The sequence below is a fragment of the Zalophus californianus genome, chromosome 3 (genome assembly GCF_009762305.2).
Source record: "Zalophus californianus isolate mZalCal1 chromosome 3, mZalCal1.pri.v2, whole genome shotgun sequence".
Taxonomy (NCBI): domain Eukaryota; kingdom Metazoa; phylum Chordata; class Mammalia; order Carnivora; family Otariidae; genus Zalophus; species Zalophus californianus.
Genome location: NC_045597.1, coordinates 52,770,545 through 52,788,288, shown reverse-complemented (window position 1 = coordinate 52,788,288; position 17,744 = coordinate 52,770,545). Strand labels below are relative to the sequence as shown.

The 17,744-nt window shown below is 38.1% G+C and overlaps 1 protein-coding gene across 10 annotated transcripts in view; it reads right to left on the bottom strand.

The window, feature by feature from the left end:
- Positions 1–17,744, bottom strand: part of DGKH (diacylglycerol kinase eta) — a 181,750-nt gene that overhangs the window by 77,070 nt on the left and 86,936 nt on the right. For 7 of the 10 annotated variants that reach the window (XR_003519008.2, XM_027588535.2, XM_027588532.2 and 4 more), the window contains exons 5-6: positions 1,957–2,061; positions 1,554–1,686 (exon numbers count right to left, since the gene is read on the bottom strand). Coding sequence is in view for 9 of the 10 variants with exons in the window: in XM_027588535.2 (XP_027444336.1) it covers positions 1,554–1,686; positions 1,957–2,061 (238 nt within the window). In the remaining variant the exon portion in view is untranslated. Of the gene's footprint in view, positions 1–1,553; positions 1,687–1,871; positions 2,062–12,713; positions 12,825–14,748; positions 14,815–17,744 lie in introns of those variants that run through there. The other 3 variants (XM_027588540.2, XM_027588538.2, XM_027588541.2) reach the window with 3 other exon arrangements.

The following is a 17,744-nucleotide window of genomic DNA, read 5'->3' as shown; positions in this document are numbered from 1 at the left end:
TCATTATTAAACAGAATAATAACAAAGTTATTTAAAGACTTTAAGTTTCTTATTCTCATTGGCTAATGTGATTTTCATTTTTCTTCTAAAAGGTTAGGAAAAATACTTAGTCGTCCCAGTTTAAACTCAAGACACAAACAACTAAATATATTTAATAATGCATAACTCTCAAATCAGAAGAGTACCACAGAGTATCTCAGATCTGATATTTTTTTGAGCACTTTTGGAAGGAGAGACTAGGAGGCAGCTAAAAAGACCTTCAAAATAACATCTCAGAGTATTACACACTTGGCAAGAGTAACTCAGAGCTTCAGGAACCCCTGTAGATTACTAAAGTCATAAAGAGCAATTACACCTTGTTTGCAACCACTCTTAAAATCTATTAAAAAAATGTGTAATGCCTCTTCCAAATGTTCGTTTTCACGAATTTTAATGCCTCAGGCAATGATGCAATCTGCAATTATTTACTTGATGGATTTCTTACAGGGCACAGTTACAAACTTCCACAATTTCTTTGACTAGAAAAGTAGTTTCCTTGTATATATTCTCCCATTTCATTTTCATAGTGTCTGTGAGATATAAATGACTATTATCCCCATTTTGCCGATGAGGAAACAAGTCAAAAAGAGTGGAGCTACTTCTTCTCCTGGTCACCGTTTGTAATGCTGGGAGTGGGACCAGAGCCTGGAGGGTGAAACTGAGGAGCTCTGTTCTTCACCTCTGTGCTCTGTCATGCTAAATCACTGAAATTATGATATATCTCAGATTTGATACCTTAAAATGAATGAAAACTGGGGCTCTATTACTAGTTTATTATCGAAGTGTTATAAAGTTATATTCAAAATTAAGATTCTTTTGTATTAAGAGAAAAAAGCTAGTATTGGTATGAGCTCTAGTTCAGTAGTGTGGTCGTGGAGGTATGGAATTAAATAAATCTGAAGACGTTATGAGTTTCCCTTTGGTAATTACTAGTATATTTGCTTCTACTGGTCACTGCTTTTTTATTTAAAAAAAAAAAACCCACAAATCCTATAATGAAAACAACAGCCTTGGGTTTATTTTTAGACAACTTTATAAAGAATTAAAAAGGATGGTATCCATTTAAATTAAACATAAAGTGAAGTAAAAGAAAACATTTAAAATAATGAAATAGAAATAACAAACGGAAATTCTGTCAAAGAGCCTGTACTGTCCTCACTGAAAGTTTTAATCAGTCAGAACAGAAAAAGAAGACTAGAAAACCAGAAAGACTGATAAAGTCTAAAGATGTTTTTTAAGCAGTAGGTGCTAGTTCCTCAAGAGTGAAATGCTACGTCTAGATTTATACTTTCCTCCCAATGATTTGTATCATCCTTCCCTCAGCAAAAATATTTCCCAAGTTAGTCCCATGTGTGCAGACCTCCACTCGAAGCTACAGTAAAACAGAAACGCTATGTTCCCACTGAGGTGCTCCCACCTCCTGCTTCCACCCGTGCTGATGTTTCCCTGTTCGGATGGCAGCGTGTTCCCAGTGTGGTCAGTGCTGAGGGAGAATGCGGGCCACGGGTACTTACCTTCACAGGACAGGCCATGGGAGGTGACTCCAGAAAGACTCTCTCTGCACACGTTACAGAAAGTGGGTCGTGCATGGGAGCAGGCGTACCAGTTATGCATCCCTGAGAAATGTTCCACGTTAAACTGGGCCACCTAGAAACAAGACGTTAGCACAGATTTGCCAAGCAAGAGAACAAGACAACAGACAGTGAACCTCTGGGATGCATTTAGTTAGGATTAAAATTTCAAATCCGTAATTTTTAAAATGAAAACACGTTAAGTAAAAAAAAAAAGTCAATATCAGATGGAAGCAAGTTGCTTAATGAATCTACACATACTTTTCTTTGCAGAATAGAGCTTTAGCTCTTCGGATGACATTCCTTCTCTAGGAACAGGAGGCGCCGGAAGAAGATGCTACTTTACCTCGTAAGGTTCTCTGGTCTGTACAGACTTCAGTGAGCTCATCCAATCCTCCATCTCCTTCCTGTTCTCAGCGCACAGCATTAGTCTTCTGAATGGAGTGATTATCTGAAAGGGGTAATTCAATCTAATGATTGTTAATAACCAACAAGACAGATTATTGCCAAACCCAGCAATCAATCGTAAAAGGAAATTCCATTTCTAATCTCGGAGTCCTTATTTCCTTGATGAAGACAGTAAGAGTCTCTGTAATGTAAATGAGTTTAGTTCTCTGAGTATGATATAAGGGGGTCTAGTAAAGAAAAATTCTAAGGAGGCGTTTCTTGTCTTTAATCTCATTGCTCCTTACTTAGGCTTTTTTTAGCCCAGTACCAAAGGCTATGAACCCAAATAAACAATGTACTCCTATTTCATGGAATGTATCTTGAAAATTGATTTTAAATATAGTTCAGAATAATTCACAGTAAGCTTAGAATTCATGCACAGTTTTCAATATGGAAATTTTAAAAATTGAAAACCAAAGGAATGCAATATGGAATGACTCATAATCCGTTCATGATAATATCACAAATATTCTGTTATTAAATAATGTTGAATTTACATAACCTTTCCATTGTCTATTTTAATATGATTTAAATATGAAGGATATTTTTCTCATTGTATAGAATGAGAATCAGATTTATTCAGTCAGTCCAGTGAAACTGGGAGGTTTCTGGAGTACCAGGACTACTACTACTTTTTAGTGAGAGCAGGGCAGAAGAATTAACATAAAAGTCCTTCAGTTGGCTTTAAGGGAAGAAAATAATTGTGACTTTTATCTTTTCATCATGTCACTAAAGAATGCAAATTAATTGTATTAAGAGACTTATGGCAAGTGAAATGAAGACTGTGCTGTTACAGCACCAAAAGTACTTCAAAGTGAGATTCTGAAATGACTTGAAAGAAGCCCCCATTTATGTGTGAATACAGCATTCTCATTGTAATCTTGAACTGCAAAGAAGGGGCCTTTTATTTACTTGTGTAAGAAAAATGAACTTTACACACATACCTCAAAACTACCTCTAAATAATAAGTCATATACTTACTTACATAGCCAATAAGAAATTTTCCCAAGTTAGAAGCCATTTGATCAAGTGATAATCTACATATTGCATTATGGAGCAGATTTCTGAAGTCATGAAAAAGCAATAATCATCTAAAAACAAAAGAAACCCTTCCCCTAATGAGTTAACCTGCAAGCCTCAATCACTACTGTCCATCTTAGGAAATAACCCCATTATTCAAAACTACAGAGATCAGCCCAATCTTAGCTACTCACCGCTCATTGCCTCCTTTTGTCTTTAGTTTAGACCGCACAATCCTTCCTTAAACCCAGGGTCCTTTCAGGCATCCGACAGGCAGTCACACTTAAATACAGCCAGCCAGAAGTCACATGGAGGAGGAGCACCAACCGCTCAGCTTTGGGCATTTGTTAATTGCATATGAAATTGAACAGAACCTCACTTCTGCATTTTTTTCTGTTTTCCACCACCCTCTTTGGATAAAGCTTATTAGCAGTTGGTCACTTCTCTTCCTGAATAAATAGTTAATGAAAGAGCACTGCCTCCCTCATTACTTAGGAGCCAAATGGATGCTTTATCACTTCAAAATGTTTTTCTAGGACAGCTCATCAAGTGCAGAAGAAAAGATACCATTAAATAATAATACTCCCCTGGCTCTGATGACCAGCCTGGCACTCCAGAAACCACCCAGTTTCACTGGACTGACTGAATAAATCTGATATTTATTTGAATAAATATCACTGCTAGCATTTCTTTTATTTATTTATTTATTTATTTATTTGCTATACTGTGTGATGATAATGACAATGAGCTGCTCCTTAGAAGATACTGGAAAAATATCCACAAACAGATGAGGAAAAAAACTGCCCCCCCCTTAACTGCACTGCATCTCATCTCACCCACAGCAGGAATATAAGATGGCAAAAGTGAAGTGCATCAGACCCCTGTACAATACTGAAAGAGTTTGGCACGCCATCTCTAGTATGGTACCATGCTTAAACTATTCCAACAGAGAGTTTCTTCCTTTAACTCAGATTTTTGATTCTGCAATGAAGGAAACTCTGAAAACTTCTGTGGTAATTTTAAATGTTCAACAACTTTTTCCATTAGGAAATTCTTATTTCTAATCTAAAGTTCTTTACAACAAACTGATCATATTTGCCCTATTGCAGTCCTTTTTTTAAACTATATACATTTTACTTTACTTTCTTGCTTTTTAAGACCAGCTTTATTGAAATATAATTCACAATACCATTCAATTCATCTGCTTAAATGGTACAATTCGATGGTTCTTAGTGTATTTACAGCACTATAGAACCATCACCATCATCTATTTTAGAACGTTTTCACAACCCCAAAAAGGAACTAACTCCCCATTTTCCTCCAAAGTTGGCCCCCACCCTCAGCCCGAGGCAACAACGTCTTAAGTGACTCATATGAGAGTAGAGATACTTACTCCTATATTTCAGACTGTAACCTGGGAACCTCTACATCCAAGAACATGGGTCCTCAACTACGAGTGTGCACCTGAATCAAACCAAGAGTTTTTCCAAAATATAGCCAACCATGCTCCAAACCACACTTGGTGTATCGAAATCTTATTTTGGAGGGAGGCATGGATAATTTCAGATGCAATCCGTAGTTTGGCAAAGCTATACAGGTGATTCTGATGCACATCTCTGTTTATCAGCCATGAAGGGTAGCACAAGCATCCAACTTTGCCATTAGTCAAGTCAGGACCTGGTCTAAGGAATGTAAAGAAAGTACTCTTAATCTTTACGGCTCCTCATCTCCCTTTTCAGCGCTTTTCTGCTCCCAAATTTCCAGTGTTCTCATCTGTCCCTAACAGTATTCCTTTATATGGGATCCATCGGAAAGAGCCTACTACCTACAGCACGCTTGTGATATAACTGAGGTCCCAAAATGATGATCTCTGATGTTTTCGTTTGGCCATTCTGTTTGAACACTGCAGTGCTGTGTTGTAAAACCACAACAATGACAAGAAGTTAAAATCCATCATTTTGGACACGTACTTTGCTCTTCAGGGTACAAGCAGCTTAACCTTACTTTCTTCAGCTCACCACTTCATACACTTATGTTACCAAGTGGCCCCTGGAGGCATTTGAGTTTGAAAGTCCTTCATAGACTGACTCCTTTCCCTTCTGGGGTCAATACTTCCCTATTTTCTCATCCAGTTGCCACAAGTCCCATCTATTTTCTAAGATGACAACCTGCTAACCTAAAAGTAATTTTTTCTGAGGTGTTATAGATGATAAAGGTTCAGTGCATATTTTCTCCTAGTGGTGCTTGAATTTTAATGGAAGACTAAGAAGAGTACCATGTCACAATAAATGCATTTTTGGCACCAAGACCAAAGAAAGAGCCAGATAGTAAAATTCAAATCAACCAAATAACAGAATTTTAGATTAAAAAGAGACCCTATCATACTGACATAATACCATAAACATTCATTATATAGCTGTAAACACCGTGGAATCTGCATTAAGTGCCCATGAAGAGAGTAGTTCCATAAAATCTGGGAGCACAAACTTAATATCTCAAATGATGTAAAATAACATATAAAGATGTAATGGACTAACGATAAGACTGAGGTTGACAAGTAATTCATATACACTCAAGAGCCTCATTATTAATCTACTGCTGGAATTTATAAAGAAATCCTGCTATGCAGGCAGTGCACTATGTCAACAGGATCCTAAATCATATTGCTTGGAAGTTGAACTAAGGTCTTCCTATTCCCTTTCAGAAAGATCTACAAATCTTTTCAGATGTCTATTTCGAGCCATGTTTAGATTTATACACAAACACACACGTACACCCTTCACTGAGAGTTAAAGAGGATCTTTGAAAGTCATTCCACCCTTCTGGTTTTGGCTGACTGATCATCTTTCCAATGGATGAGTCATTCTAGCTGAATAACAACTTACTGATCTTTGTGGGCATTCCCGTAATGTAGACTAGGGAGTATCAAACATGTACATAGGCTCTCAGAATAAAGAGGGAGGCATTAGTCATGACACAGGGAAGTCTACCCCATGCTGCTTATTTTCCGATCTAAGGAGAAGTTATTTATCATCTGTATATATAATATTAATTTCAAAAACTCAAACTATAAATCAAGGAACTACCTAAACTTTGGTATAAATAATTGATGGAGAATTCTGTAGCATATGAAACATTACTTATTTGTGACAAGATTCCACAAAAAAGTGTAAGTATTGACAAAATAGATTCTGATGGAAGTTTTTTGGTTGATATGTAAAACTATTATTCGGAGAAATGTACTAATTATAGAAAGGAAAAAGACCTCTGGACAAGAGCAGAACATCTTTACCAAGAAAATGTCTGTCTTCTTATCTACAGGAATACCTGACTACAAACTTATGGCAAAAAGGCAGTATCTCATTGATTCTTCAATCATCTTTGTAAATTAAGCACAGAATTAATTTTGTTACAACACATTGAAGGGAAAAAACAAATGTGAAAGCTAAATGAGTTGTCTACAGTAAGTTAATATACTTCTTATATGAGGAGTTAATAAAACAGCGCTGTTATAGCAAGTAAAATAAAATAAAAATAAAATAAAAGATTATTCCTTCATTGTAAAATACTGAATTGAGTAACTACAGGCAATTCAATAAATCTCTCTCTTTCACAGGCTTTATTTGAGAAGAACAATGAAAAAGAAGTAGAGTTAAAAACTGGCAATGATATTTTTAGGGATGCCCATTGAAGAATGAGGGGTCAAGTAGAATGATGTGAAAGATTTGCTTTAAAATACTCCAGATAAACTAGGGAAAAGACAGACTAGATGAAACAAGTGTTGGCAACATCAAGATAGTAGTAGGAGCTGGGCAATGGGGATGTGGGGCTTCACAGTTACCCTGAGTTTGTGTATATTTGAAATTTTTCACAATTAAAAAAAAAAAAAAAACTGTACCCAAGCATTGGAGAACAAGCAAAACCCTTCAAGGAACTAAGGATGTAGGTGAAGGACCTGCGTGTCTTAGTCTTCTCTTATGTATATAGACCCTATTTAACCCTTGGCCCAAACTCAGCTTACAGACCACACCTACCAGCACCCAAGTTTCTGACCTTTAACTGCCCTCTCCCGTATCAAATTCACATTAGAAGGGTAATGTGGTCCCTTTGCTCAAATGACCTAAAATGTACACAGAAGTTAATGAAGCAAGTCTTCTGATCACTGGGTGAGATCAGGTGGGATGGTCTGAGCAGAAGAGAGCTATGCAAATCTTACTTCCATAATTCTTGAGCTTCGATGACTCTGCTTAAGATTAGGTTGGCAGGCCACAAAACCTACTTCTTGACTAAGGAATAATGGCTTCACAACAAAGTCATTTTCCATGTTAATTTGATTTCCCTCTATAACCTAATGTTGGTTTTTTTACTGCCTTAGAGTATTAAGTATAAATAAAACATAAATTCTGATATATTTCCATGAAAAAAAGAACCACAGATTTCAATGCGGTCAAATACCAATGTTCTCACTACATACACAGTATTTCCATAGGATCTCACATTCTAAAAAGTAAATTTTTCCTTTATTTCATTGTAAAAATCCAAAATCCTCTAAAATCAAAATTTTACTGAAAAGCACTTAATAAAATGTTAACACAATAAAATAGAGGCGTGTAAGCTGGCAGAATCCATAAGCAACTGAATTCAACATTGTATAAAGTGTTAAATAAAGCAATCTCTTTAACATCTTCTGGGACTATCTTGTCTTTAAGACTTTGTTTCAGAGTAATGGGCCTAATTGTGACTTCTCAGAATCTTTGGTTCACTGGTGAACCAAAGGTAGAAGGATATAGTGAAACCACAGAAGGTAAAGACAGCCCCTCTGCAGGCTGTGCTCCCCAGGCCTGCTCTCCCTGGAAAAAGGACCTGGCAAAGCCCTCAGCGAGTCTACCAAGAAAGGCTTTCCATGTTTCTATTCTATCACTTGTATACATAAATTACATGTATAATAATAAGCCACTGTTTCTTTGAAGACTAATTAGGTTTGGATTCAAGTCAGTATTGAAAGTGTCTTACAATTCAAACAAACTGTAGTTATTAATGTTTGGTCAATCCCTCTCCTATTAGTTTCCTATTGCTGCATTAACAAATTATTCTCTTACAGTTGTGGCAGTCAGAAGTTTAGGGTCAAGGTGTCCAAAGGGCTATTTTCCTTTTGGAGACTACAGGGGAGAATCTATTTGCTTGCTTTTTCCCCCTTCTAGACGCTGCCTGCATTCCTGGGGGCTCATGGACCCTTCCTGGCATCAATCTAGCCTCTTGCTTCCATGGTCAAATCTTCCCTGATTCCTCCTACCTCCCTCTCATAAGGGCCCCTGTGATTATACTGGGCCCACTCAATAACCCTGGATAATCTCATCTCAAGATCCTTAACACAATCAAAACTATAAGATCCCTTTTGCCATGTAAAGTGACATTTACAGCTTACAGACTTTAGGATGTAAATATCTTTATGGTCCATTATTCAGCCTACCAGCCCCCTATCATAGATATAATACATAATTATAACTTTTGATATTGTAATAGTGAACTGGTAAATCAATGACACTGTCCTCTATTTTCTTATTATATTCATAATTTCAATGAATATCCATGAATACAAACAACATTTCTTCCAAATAATTAATAGTTAAGTTCTCAAAAAATAGGACATTTAGGGGGCTCTAAGGTTGATAATTAAGCAGAATGATTACTCCTGCGGCATCTCACACTTTCAAAGTGCTTTGCTGTCAGCAAGATGACATATATTATCTCATTTAATCTTCCATATAACTGGCCCACTTGATAAGTAAAAAGAAATTTAACTTGTTTAGAACTGCAAACTCGGTAAGTAGGAGAATCAGAATAGACAGTCAGGTCTTCTGGTTTCAAAGCACTCTCCCTTTCCCTGTTACAAAAGACAAGTAGGGCCTGTTTCTCTGCTGCCTTTATGTGGACCACAGAACCCTGTCAAAAAATGAAATCTATTGTGCTATCATTTGATATGTGTAGCTCTAAGAAATCAACTGCCAGCAAAACAATTCTGTCAAGATAAAAACAAAAGCATTAAGATATAGAAGGTTTCAGATTAGCAATAACAAAGTAATATTGCCAGTAAAAAATTTTAAAATAATTAAGCTATAACTTCAATTCACTATATACGTAATAATAGCTGTAACTATGCCCTATTGCTAAAAACATACTTGGTTCACCAAAATTGGTATTTTTTTAAAGATTTTATTTACTTACTTGAGAGGGAGAGAGAGAGAGAAAGAGAGCAAGAGCACAAAAACAGTGGAGGGAGAAGCAGGTTCTCCGCTGAGCAAGGAGCCCGATGTGGGACTCGATCCCGGGACCGTGGGATCACGACCTGAGCTGAAGGCAGATGCTTAACCGACTAAGCCACCCAGGTGCCCCCAAAATTCGTATCTAAAAAAAAAGCCTAAAAATTACTGATCAGCACTTTAAGAGCAGACCAAAATCCATGAATATTTAGACTGCCAATATAAAGCAAGTATATTTTACAACTACCGAAGGTACATAAAAGAATTCAAAACTGAAAGGCAGGCTACACAAACCAGGTGCATTACTCTATGCAGTTCACTTAGTGTTAGCAAGTTTGCAAGCTTTTCTTCAAGTTTAGCGCCCAAGTGTTTGAAAAACAGTTTGCTAACTTTCCCTGATAACCTCCTCTAAGAAGTTTTCCACTTTGACTTTCCACCACAACATGCTATTCTTACCTCGACAGCACTTTTATTCACTTATATATTAGCATTTGATCCTTTTCTGAGTCTACGCACTTCCTGTCTGCTTCACAACTGTATTGTAAAGGGCAAGCACAATCCTAGCACAGAGCATGTTAATCTTAAGTGATGGGCAAAGATGATGGGGTAGGTGAGCTACAACATCATGAGGAAAGTGCTGAAGTATACCTATTGTGATAGTTTAAAACTTACACTCTTTATTTCACTCCAACACCAAATGTTCATTCATTCACTAGAAATCATAGAGTGCCTTATTTTATGCCAAGCAACGTGGCAGCTCAGGGACAGAGAGATGCTCCTTGTACTCACGGAGCTTGCAGTTCAATGAGGAGCACAGATAAGTAAACCTAATTCCAATCTTCCAAACCACTCCACTTAACTTCCAAGATCCTTCAAGATCTGGACCCTTATCTTCTTGTCAGCACCCAGGGTGCACCTAGAATACAGTGAAAGGCAGCTAACCAAGACCAAAGGCTCAGGGAAAGCTTTCTGTGAAAGCTTTCATCCAAGTAAGGGTGAGAGGCAAGTGAGACTTGGAGCATATTTCTGTAGGGAGGGAGCCAGGGGGAAGGCACAGAAAGAAGGGATGCTGCAAACCAAGGCGCACACAAACACATAAGGAAGAAAGGTCAAGGTAAGGGCTGGGTATGGTGAGTAGTATAAGATGGCCCCCATGGGTGGAAGAACAAGGCGAAGCCAGGGAGGTAATCACAGAAAACCTTCTACCATGCTCAGGGGTATGGATTTGAAGCTTAAAGTGACAGAGCACGCACTAACGGGCTTTCAGCCAGGAAGAGCCAGCAATGGTTCTAGAGAGATGGTTGGCAGCCTTACAGAGGGTCAGCTTGGTGGTCGGGTCACAGGGTAGAAGACTGTTTTTTTTTTTTTTTAGATTTATTTATTTATTTAAGAGAGAGGGAGGGAGGAGAGGCAGAGGGAGAGGCAGAAGGTGAGGGACAGAATGCCCTAGCAGACTCCCCACTGAGCCCGTTGAAGGGCTCGATCCCAGGCCCAGAGATCATGGCCTGGTCTGAAATCAAGAGTCCAACTGATGCCCTGGAGAAGACTCATTAACCTTTGGAAAAGGCCTGACAGGACGTGAGGTCAGGGTGGCAGCAGGCTGCTGTGTATGGGAGCATGCCATGAAGATTTGAGCAGATAGGAGACAGGAAAAAGAGTGAACAGCTTTCTCAGAGACAGAATTAATGGTACTTGGTGACTATCCAGTTGCAAGGCGTGACAATGAGGGAGCAGTTTAGATGACTCTAGCTTTCACATCTGCAATGGAAATAGCTTACAAGTCCAAAATAGTAAGAATTACCACTTACGAAGTAACTGTAACAGGCCAGGACCTGTGTGTGCTAAATATAAAATACATTATTTATATAAGATAAATAAGATTTATCTAAGCTACAAGATCTTACGGCATCTACACAACCCCAAAAGTAGCGATCCATTTTACATCTGAGGAACCTAAGACTCAGGAATGTTTGTCACTTGCCTGAGGTCACAAAGCACACGTAGGATTTGAAACTAAATTCTGTCTGCCTTCCTAGCCATCTACTAGAGAATGAAGGAATAGCAAAGATTTTACTGACATTACCCTAGAAGAATAGGCAGAAAAGGCTTCACGTGCTGCTCACTTTTTCTCATCTTAAAAATAATCAGGGCAGGGGCACCTGGGTGGCTCAGTCGGTTAGGCGTCTGCCTTCAGCTCAGGTCATGATCCCAGGGTCCTGGGATCGAGCCCCACGTCGGGCTTCCTGCTCGGTGGGAGCCTGCTTCTCCCTCTCCCACTCCCCCTGCTTGTGTTCCCTCTCTCGCTGTCTCTGTCTGTCCCTCTCTCTCAAATAAATGAATGAAATCTTTAAAAAAAAATAATTAGGGCCATTGTACAGTTGTATTTCAATCCTATATATACTTGTATATTCTTTAAAGATGAGCAAGAAAAGGTGCTGGTAAATTAATAAATAACAACAACAATAATAATAATAAATATGCTAACATAGGTCTCTGCAAACCAGGCACCTTTATAAAACAAAATATTGACAGGATATATAATCATATATATAATCATATATAGTATGATATACATATACATATATATACATAATCATATATAGTATCTTATTTGTACATTGTACATTGGAAACTGAGAGGGGTTTTTTTAGTATTAATTGTAATGACAAGGATCACAGTGATTTTACAAATTATTTATGTAGGCTGTCACATACACTTCTACTATAAATTAGCGGTAGTAGTTAATGGACACAGTAAAAGTTTTACCACTCATTTAATATTTTCAGAATGTACCAGAGATTGGAACAAAGCATTAGCCTCATTCCCTTGGCACAGGCTCTATTGGTTTATAACCGTAAATTGCTTTGTACAGAACACATATGTAATGGGAAAGTTCAAAACAAAACAATTATCTTGTTTGTACCAGTCATCGCAAAACTAAAACATTTCTAAAACCTAAATTTTCCATTACACCATGATCATACTTAAGGAATAGAGAAGACATCTGAATATGCTGGAAACTTAAAAAAGAGGCATGAAAATGATACCAAAGGAGTCCTTTAAGACATTTTAATAGTTTTTAAAGCATCTCTCAATTGCCTACTAGACATCATCAGGATATCTTATCATCGTTTCAAATTCATAGTGTCTAATTCACAATGTCTTCTTTTCACTACCGATAAACCTACTTGTATTCTCGTTTTCTACCCTTAATTAAAGGCATCATTTATATAGCAATCTTCCCAAATTCAACAACTCTATGTTAGCTTCCTTCTCTCTCTTCTACCTTCCTGTTGGCCACAGCTCTCCAGTCTTTCCCACAACATCTCTCATGCATTGCTTCCTTCCCTCCCATTACAGATGGTCTGATATGTACCTTTATCATGGTTCCCTTGGACACTGTAGCAGTGTCCAACTTGGGCTTCCTGCTAAGTCCATCACTCTTGTCAAATGCATCTAATAGGAAGTTGCCGGAAAAGGCTCCCATGTAGAATTTAGAATTTTCTTTGAATAAGTAACAAGCATTTGTGACACAAACAAAAAAAAAATTCAAAATGTATTTAGAATGAAAAGTACATCTCCCTCCCAAGTCTGCCCCTAGCTACTAAGTCTCCCTCCTGAAGGCAAATATCTATCAGCTTCTATGTATCTCTCCAGAGGTATTCTCTGCATATACAACAAATACGTGATCTTTCAAGGTTTAAATGCATGGCTGTGGGCCCATACACACATCTCCCCCCCCCCCACCCTCGCACAGAGTAACAAACACAGAGTAACATTTTATACATGCACATTGTTCCACATCTGGTTTATCACACTGAATACAACTCGGAGTTCAGTGTGTCTTATTATATACAGAGCTGATTCCTTCTTTTTCACGGTTGCATAATATTGTACTATGTGAAATAGTTCATAATTCATTTCAACAAGTCTTTAACTTACACATTTGGGTGATTTCCAATCTCGTGCTATTATAATGGGTAAGTAGCCTTGTATGTATGTCTTGGCACACATAAACAGTACTTTTCACTTCCTCTGTGAATTCTGGATAATGTGGGCAGTGAAGGCTTGACAAACCCAAGGACTTAAAAAACAAAACAAAACCTCTCTTTACAACCTATCCTGTAAAGTGTCTATCTTGGTCATACTGTATTTAACCTCAGGTTAAAATCTTTCAGAAGTTTTTCTGCAGCACTTTGGAGTATAGTTCCGTCAGTCCTTGCTGATAGGCCTGCTTTTATCCATCCTGAAAAGGCATGTACAACCTAAAACATTTTCACATGAACAACACTTTGCTTGTACAAAATAGCAACTCTAAATTCCTACAAAGATCCCAAAGGGAGAAGGATTAGCCAATCTGTCCTGATAGCTTTTCTTATATTTTGAGCCTAGCAAATAGAGCTCCGTAAGATTTTAGTCTAGCCACAAAAGGACCAATGGGTTCTTGCTTCCTAGAACTTTGGTCTGAGGAAGCTCATAATAACATTAAGAAGTATTTCTCTGGGTTGTACTCTTGGAAGAGATGCTATATCATTAAATGAAAAGATAAACAGGATATACCTACGGAAGCAATGTATTTCATTGCTAAAAGCCTGATGTCCAAGTTAGAGAAAAAAAGAATGTAAATTTCAAACTCCACTTATAAATTATCAGCTTTCATAGAATAAAGCCGCCTAAACTGCATATAAGTCAATTTTAAGAGGCAAAACAACCACTCAAATTGCATTAATGTGGTATGATTTTAGAGTGCCATAAAACAGTTGAGCCAACATAGACATAAGAAATCCGTGGTTTGCCATGATCAGGCATCGAATAATTAGGAGACCACCGCAATCATTAATCACAGCAAGAATTGTGTTTGTAAGACTTATTGTTGATAAAAAATGATCTGAGTCACAACGTAAAGAGTTCAACTAGAATACAAATATTTATGGGTATGTTATAATCCAACCTCACTGGGGGAAATTAGGAAACTCTGCTCTCTAGCTAAATCTTGAAATGACACATTTCTCCCAAAGGAAAACTAGAGTTTACAAGTGTCATTCATTCATTCAACAAGACACATTCTTTCATGCAGGTGACAAATATTTATTGTCTTTCCCCTCTGTGCCAGGTCTCCTGTTAGCCCTGGGGATCCAGTGGTGAGGAAGACAGTCTTTGTGTCTGCAAGGAAATTTCAGTCTCCACAACCTCCCCTCACTCCCTCCCACATACACACGCCATGCAAAGATTTCTCCGACAGCATTCTTAAAGGACGGTCACTTAGCTCTTGCTGTGTGGTATAATGAGACAGTGTGTGTAAAGTGCCCGGCAATCTCTAAATCCACTCCTCCTTGCCTACTCTCAACAAACTCCAAGAGCTGGGAACCCTGAATTCCCCACCAGCTGTGCATAGCTATTAGCCATCCAACCTTGAGAAATTCATTTCAGCATTCTGAGCCCAAGTCCTCTGTTCTTGAAGGCCCCTTCCACTTCACAGGGAATGAGAGGACTAGAGATTTCTAATAATGGACAGAGCCATTACATCACAAGAGGCCTGTTCTATCAGATGACTCAAGTTAGAAAGTTCTCTTTTAAGTAGAGCTAAAATTGTCCCTCTGTGAATTCAGCTGTGAATCTTTGTCCTGCACACTGCAGTAACACAAAACCTGTCGACTGCCTCTTATGCATGATAATCCCTCAAATATTAAAAAGATGTCACATTTCCCCAAATCTTTAAGAATAAAAAGTGGCCTCTTGTGTCAATCCCATGATTTCCCAGACCTTTGTATAATATATTTATTGGTTACCTTCCTCTGTGAGCTCTTTATCAACATTTTTAGTTAAAATACAGTGCCCAAAATAAAATGCAGTATTCTAAATTGGCAGTAGGACCAGCCAGTGCTAGCTACATACCTGGTAATGCAACACAAGACTCTGTGATTGACTTGGAGGAGAAAAGACAACTGAAACATAACAAACAATTAGAGGAACACTATCTGGACCATACTCATTTAAAGCTCCACAACAAAGAGGTAGGATAGCTGAGGGGTCAAGAGCACAGATTGAGGTCAGATGACCCAGGTGGGTTCAGATTCTAGTTATTACATGTGTTAGGTGTTAACTTCTCTGTTTCGGATCTCTCATCTATACAAATGGAGAGCAGGACAGTACCTACCTTATAGCACTGACATAAAGAATTAAATGAATTACTGGCATTTAGAAGAGGCACAGAATAATTATAATAAATATTATCATCAGAAGAGGCAACTTATTTATCTAAAGGATTATTTATTTGGATGATTATCTAAACACCTGTTTTGTGATGTGTATTCACAAATGAGGTGAAAATAACGTTTCATCCCTTCCTTTGAAACTAAGATTGAGATACTAATGGATAAAAGTAAACTGACACTTGGGTTCAAAGGATGTGGTATCTCTCTTAAGAGAGAAGATGAACTGAATTATAATAACAGAGAGGAAGCTAAGGGAAAAACAAAATAAACAGAAAGTACACATGAAAGAAAGGAGTTCTTAAGAACATCTTCTCCCTCCCATTATAACACAGCCTGCTCATTTCAACTATACCATGAATGTATAATTTTTGGCATTTTATGCACCGGATGTTCTCTTTATTGGCTTGTTTTTATGTATACTTTTTGAAACTTCATTGGAGGAATCAACTCGAATGCTAATCAACTTTCGGTCGTGTGTGCTGTGGCCAGTGACCCTGAACTAAAATGATTCTGTTCCAGTGCTTAGTTAGCTCTAAAAATAAGTGCTACCACGTGGTGTCCGTGTTTCACACAACCGAGTAAGCAGCGAGGGTGTGCAGTCACCGTGAGATTCCAAGCACACTCGAAGATCACTCACTAAAAATGGTAAGGGTAGTTAAATAAACCAAATAAATTACCTCTGTATTTCTCTCTAGTTAAAAAATATGCTTTCTTTACAAACTTCCATAAAAAGTTTTAACAATGTCAATACAATACTTTCTTTAAAAATGATGACTCATGCAATCAGAGAAAGACATGTATCATATGACCTCACTGATATGAGGAATTCTTAATCTCAGAAACAAACTGAGGGTTGCTGGAGTGATGGGGGGTGGGAGGGATGGGGTGGCTGGGTGATAGACACTGGGGAGGGTATGTGCTATGGTGAGTGCTGTGAATTGTGCAAGACTGTTGAATCACAGATCTGTACCTCTGAAGCGAATAATACATTATATGTTAAAAAAAAAAAGAAGAAGATAGCAGGAGGGGAAGAATGAAGGGGGGGAAATCAGAGGGGGAGACGAACTATGAGAGACTATGGACTCTGAAAAACAAACTGAGTGTTCTAGAGGGGAGGGGCTCTGGGGGGATAGGTTAGCCTGGTGATGGGTATTAAAGAGGGCACGTTCTGCATGGAGCACTGGGTGTTATACGCAAACAATGAATCATGGAACACTACATCAAAAACTAATGATGTAATGTATGGTGATTAACTAAAATAATAAAAAATAAATAAATAAAAATAAAAATGATGACTTATGTACTTAAGATTTAGCCTACTCGTCATTAAAATTTAAAGAAAACAGTCATTTGAACAGCACATTTTGAAAGTCTAATGTATACCACGTGATTGTGATGATTCTCGATTCATTAAAAAGCTCTTCGTTAGCATGTACAAATAGCTAACAAGGTAAGTACGATCGACATTTCATTTATTACAGAAGGGCTGCTTTTCCCAATAACATCTATTCACATGTGATAAAAGTGGAAAGAAATCTTCACCACACCTCTGAAAGAGAGGCAGGGTGGAACATTTTCTCAAGATGAAGTTCATCCATATTCTCCTTCAAAATCCCCCAACTTGTTAGGAATTGACAACAGATTATCACTTGTGAAGGGAGCAGGTGGGACAATAACTTCAGGATGATAACAGCCACTAGCCCTTAGTAAACTCTATGTGCTCATCACGGTGCAAGGGATTGTAGTGCCTTATCCCATTCCATTTAATCCTCACAACCCCATGGGACAGGTTCCACTGCTATCCTCCATTACAGGTGAGGACACAGATTCACAGGGGCTAACTAATTTGTCCAAAGGCACGTAGCTAGAGAGGGCCAAGTCAGGGCACAAACCCATGTTGTTTGACTTCATGGTCTAAGGTCTGCAATTGAGTAAGTCACAAAAAGCTGGGATATACACATCACGATGAGTGAGAAAGAGACAAAGAGAGCAGCGAATGCGAGAAGAGAGAGAGGACAGGCAAAGACTAACCAGACGGTTTCACTGTGTGAAAAGGAAGAGCCCTGGATTAAGCATCAGGAGGGCTGGGACCCTTCCCCGGGATGCACCAGTGTGACCGAGGGGAAACTAATATGTACCCGAAGTGATTTAGACAACCAAAACAACAAGACAATTATTAACTCCAGGAATGG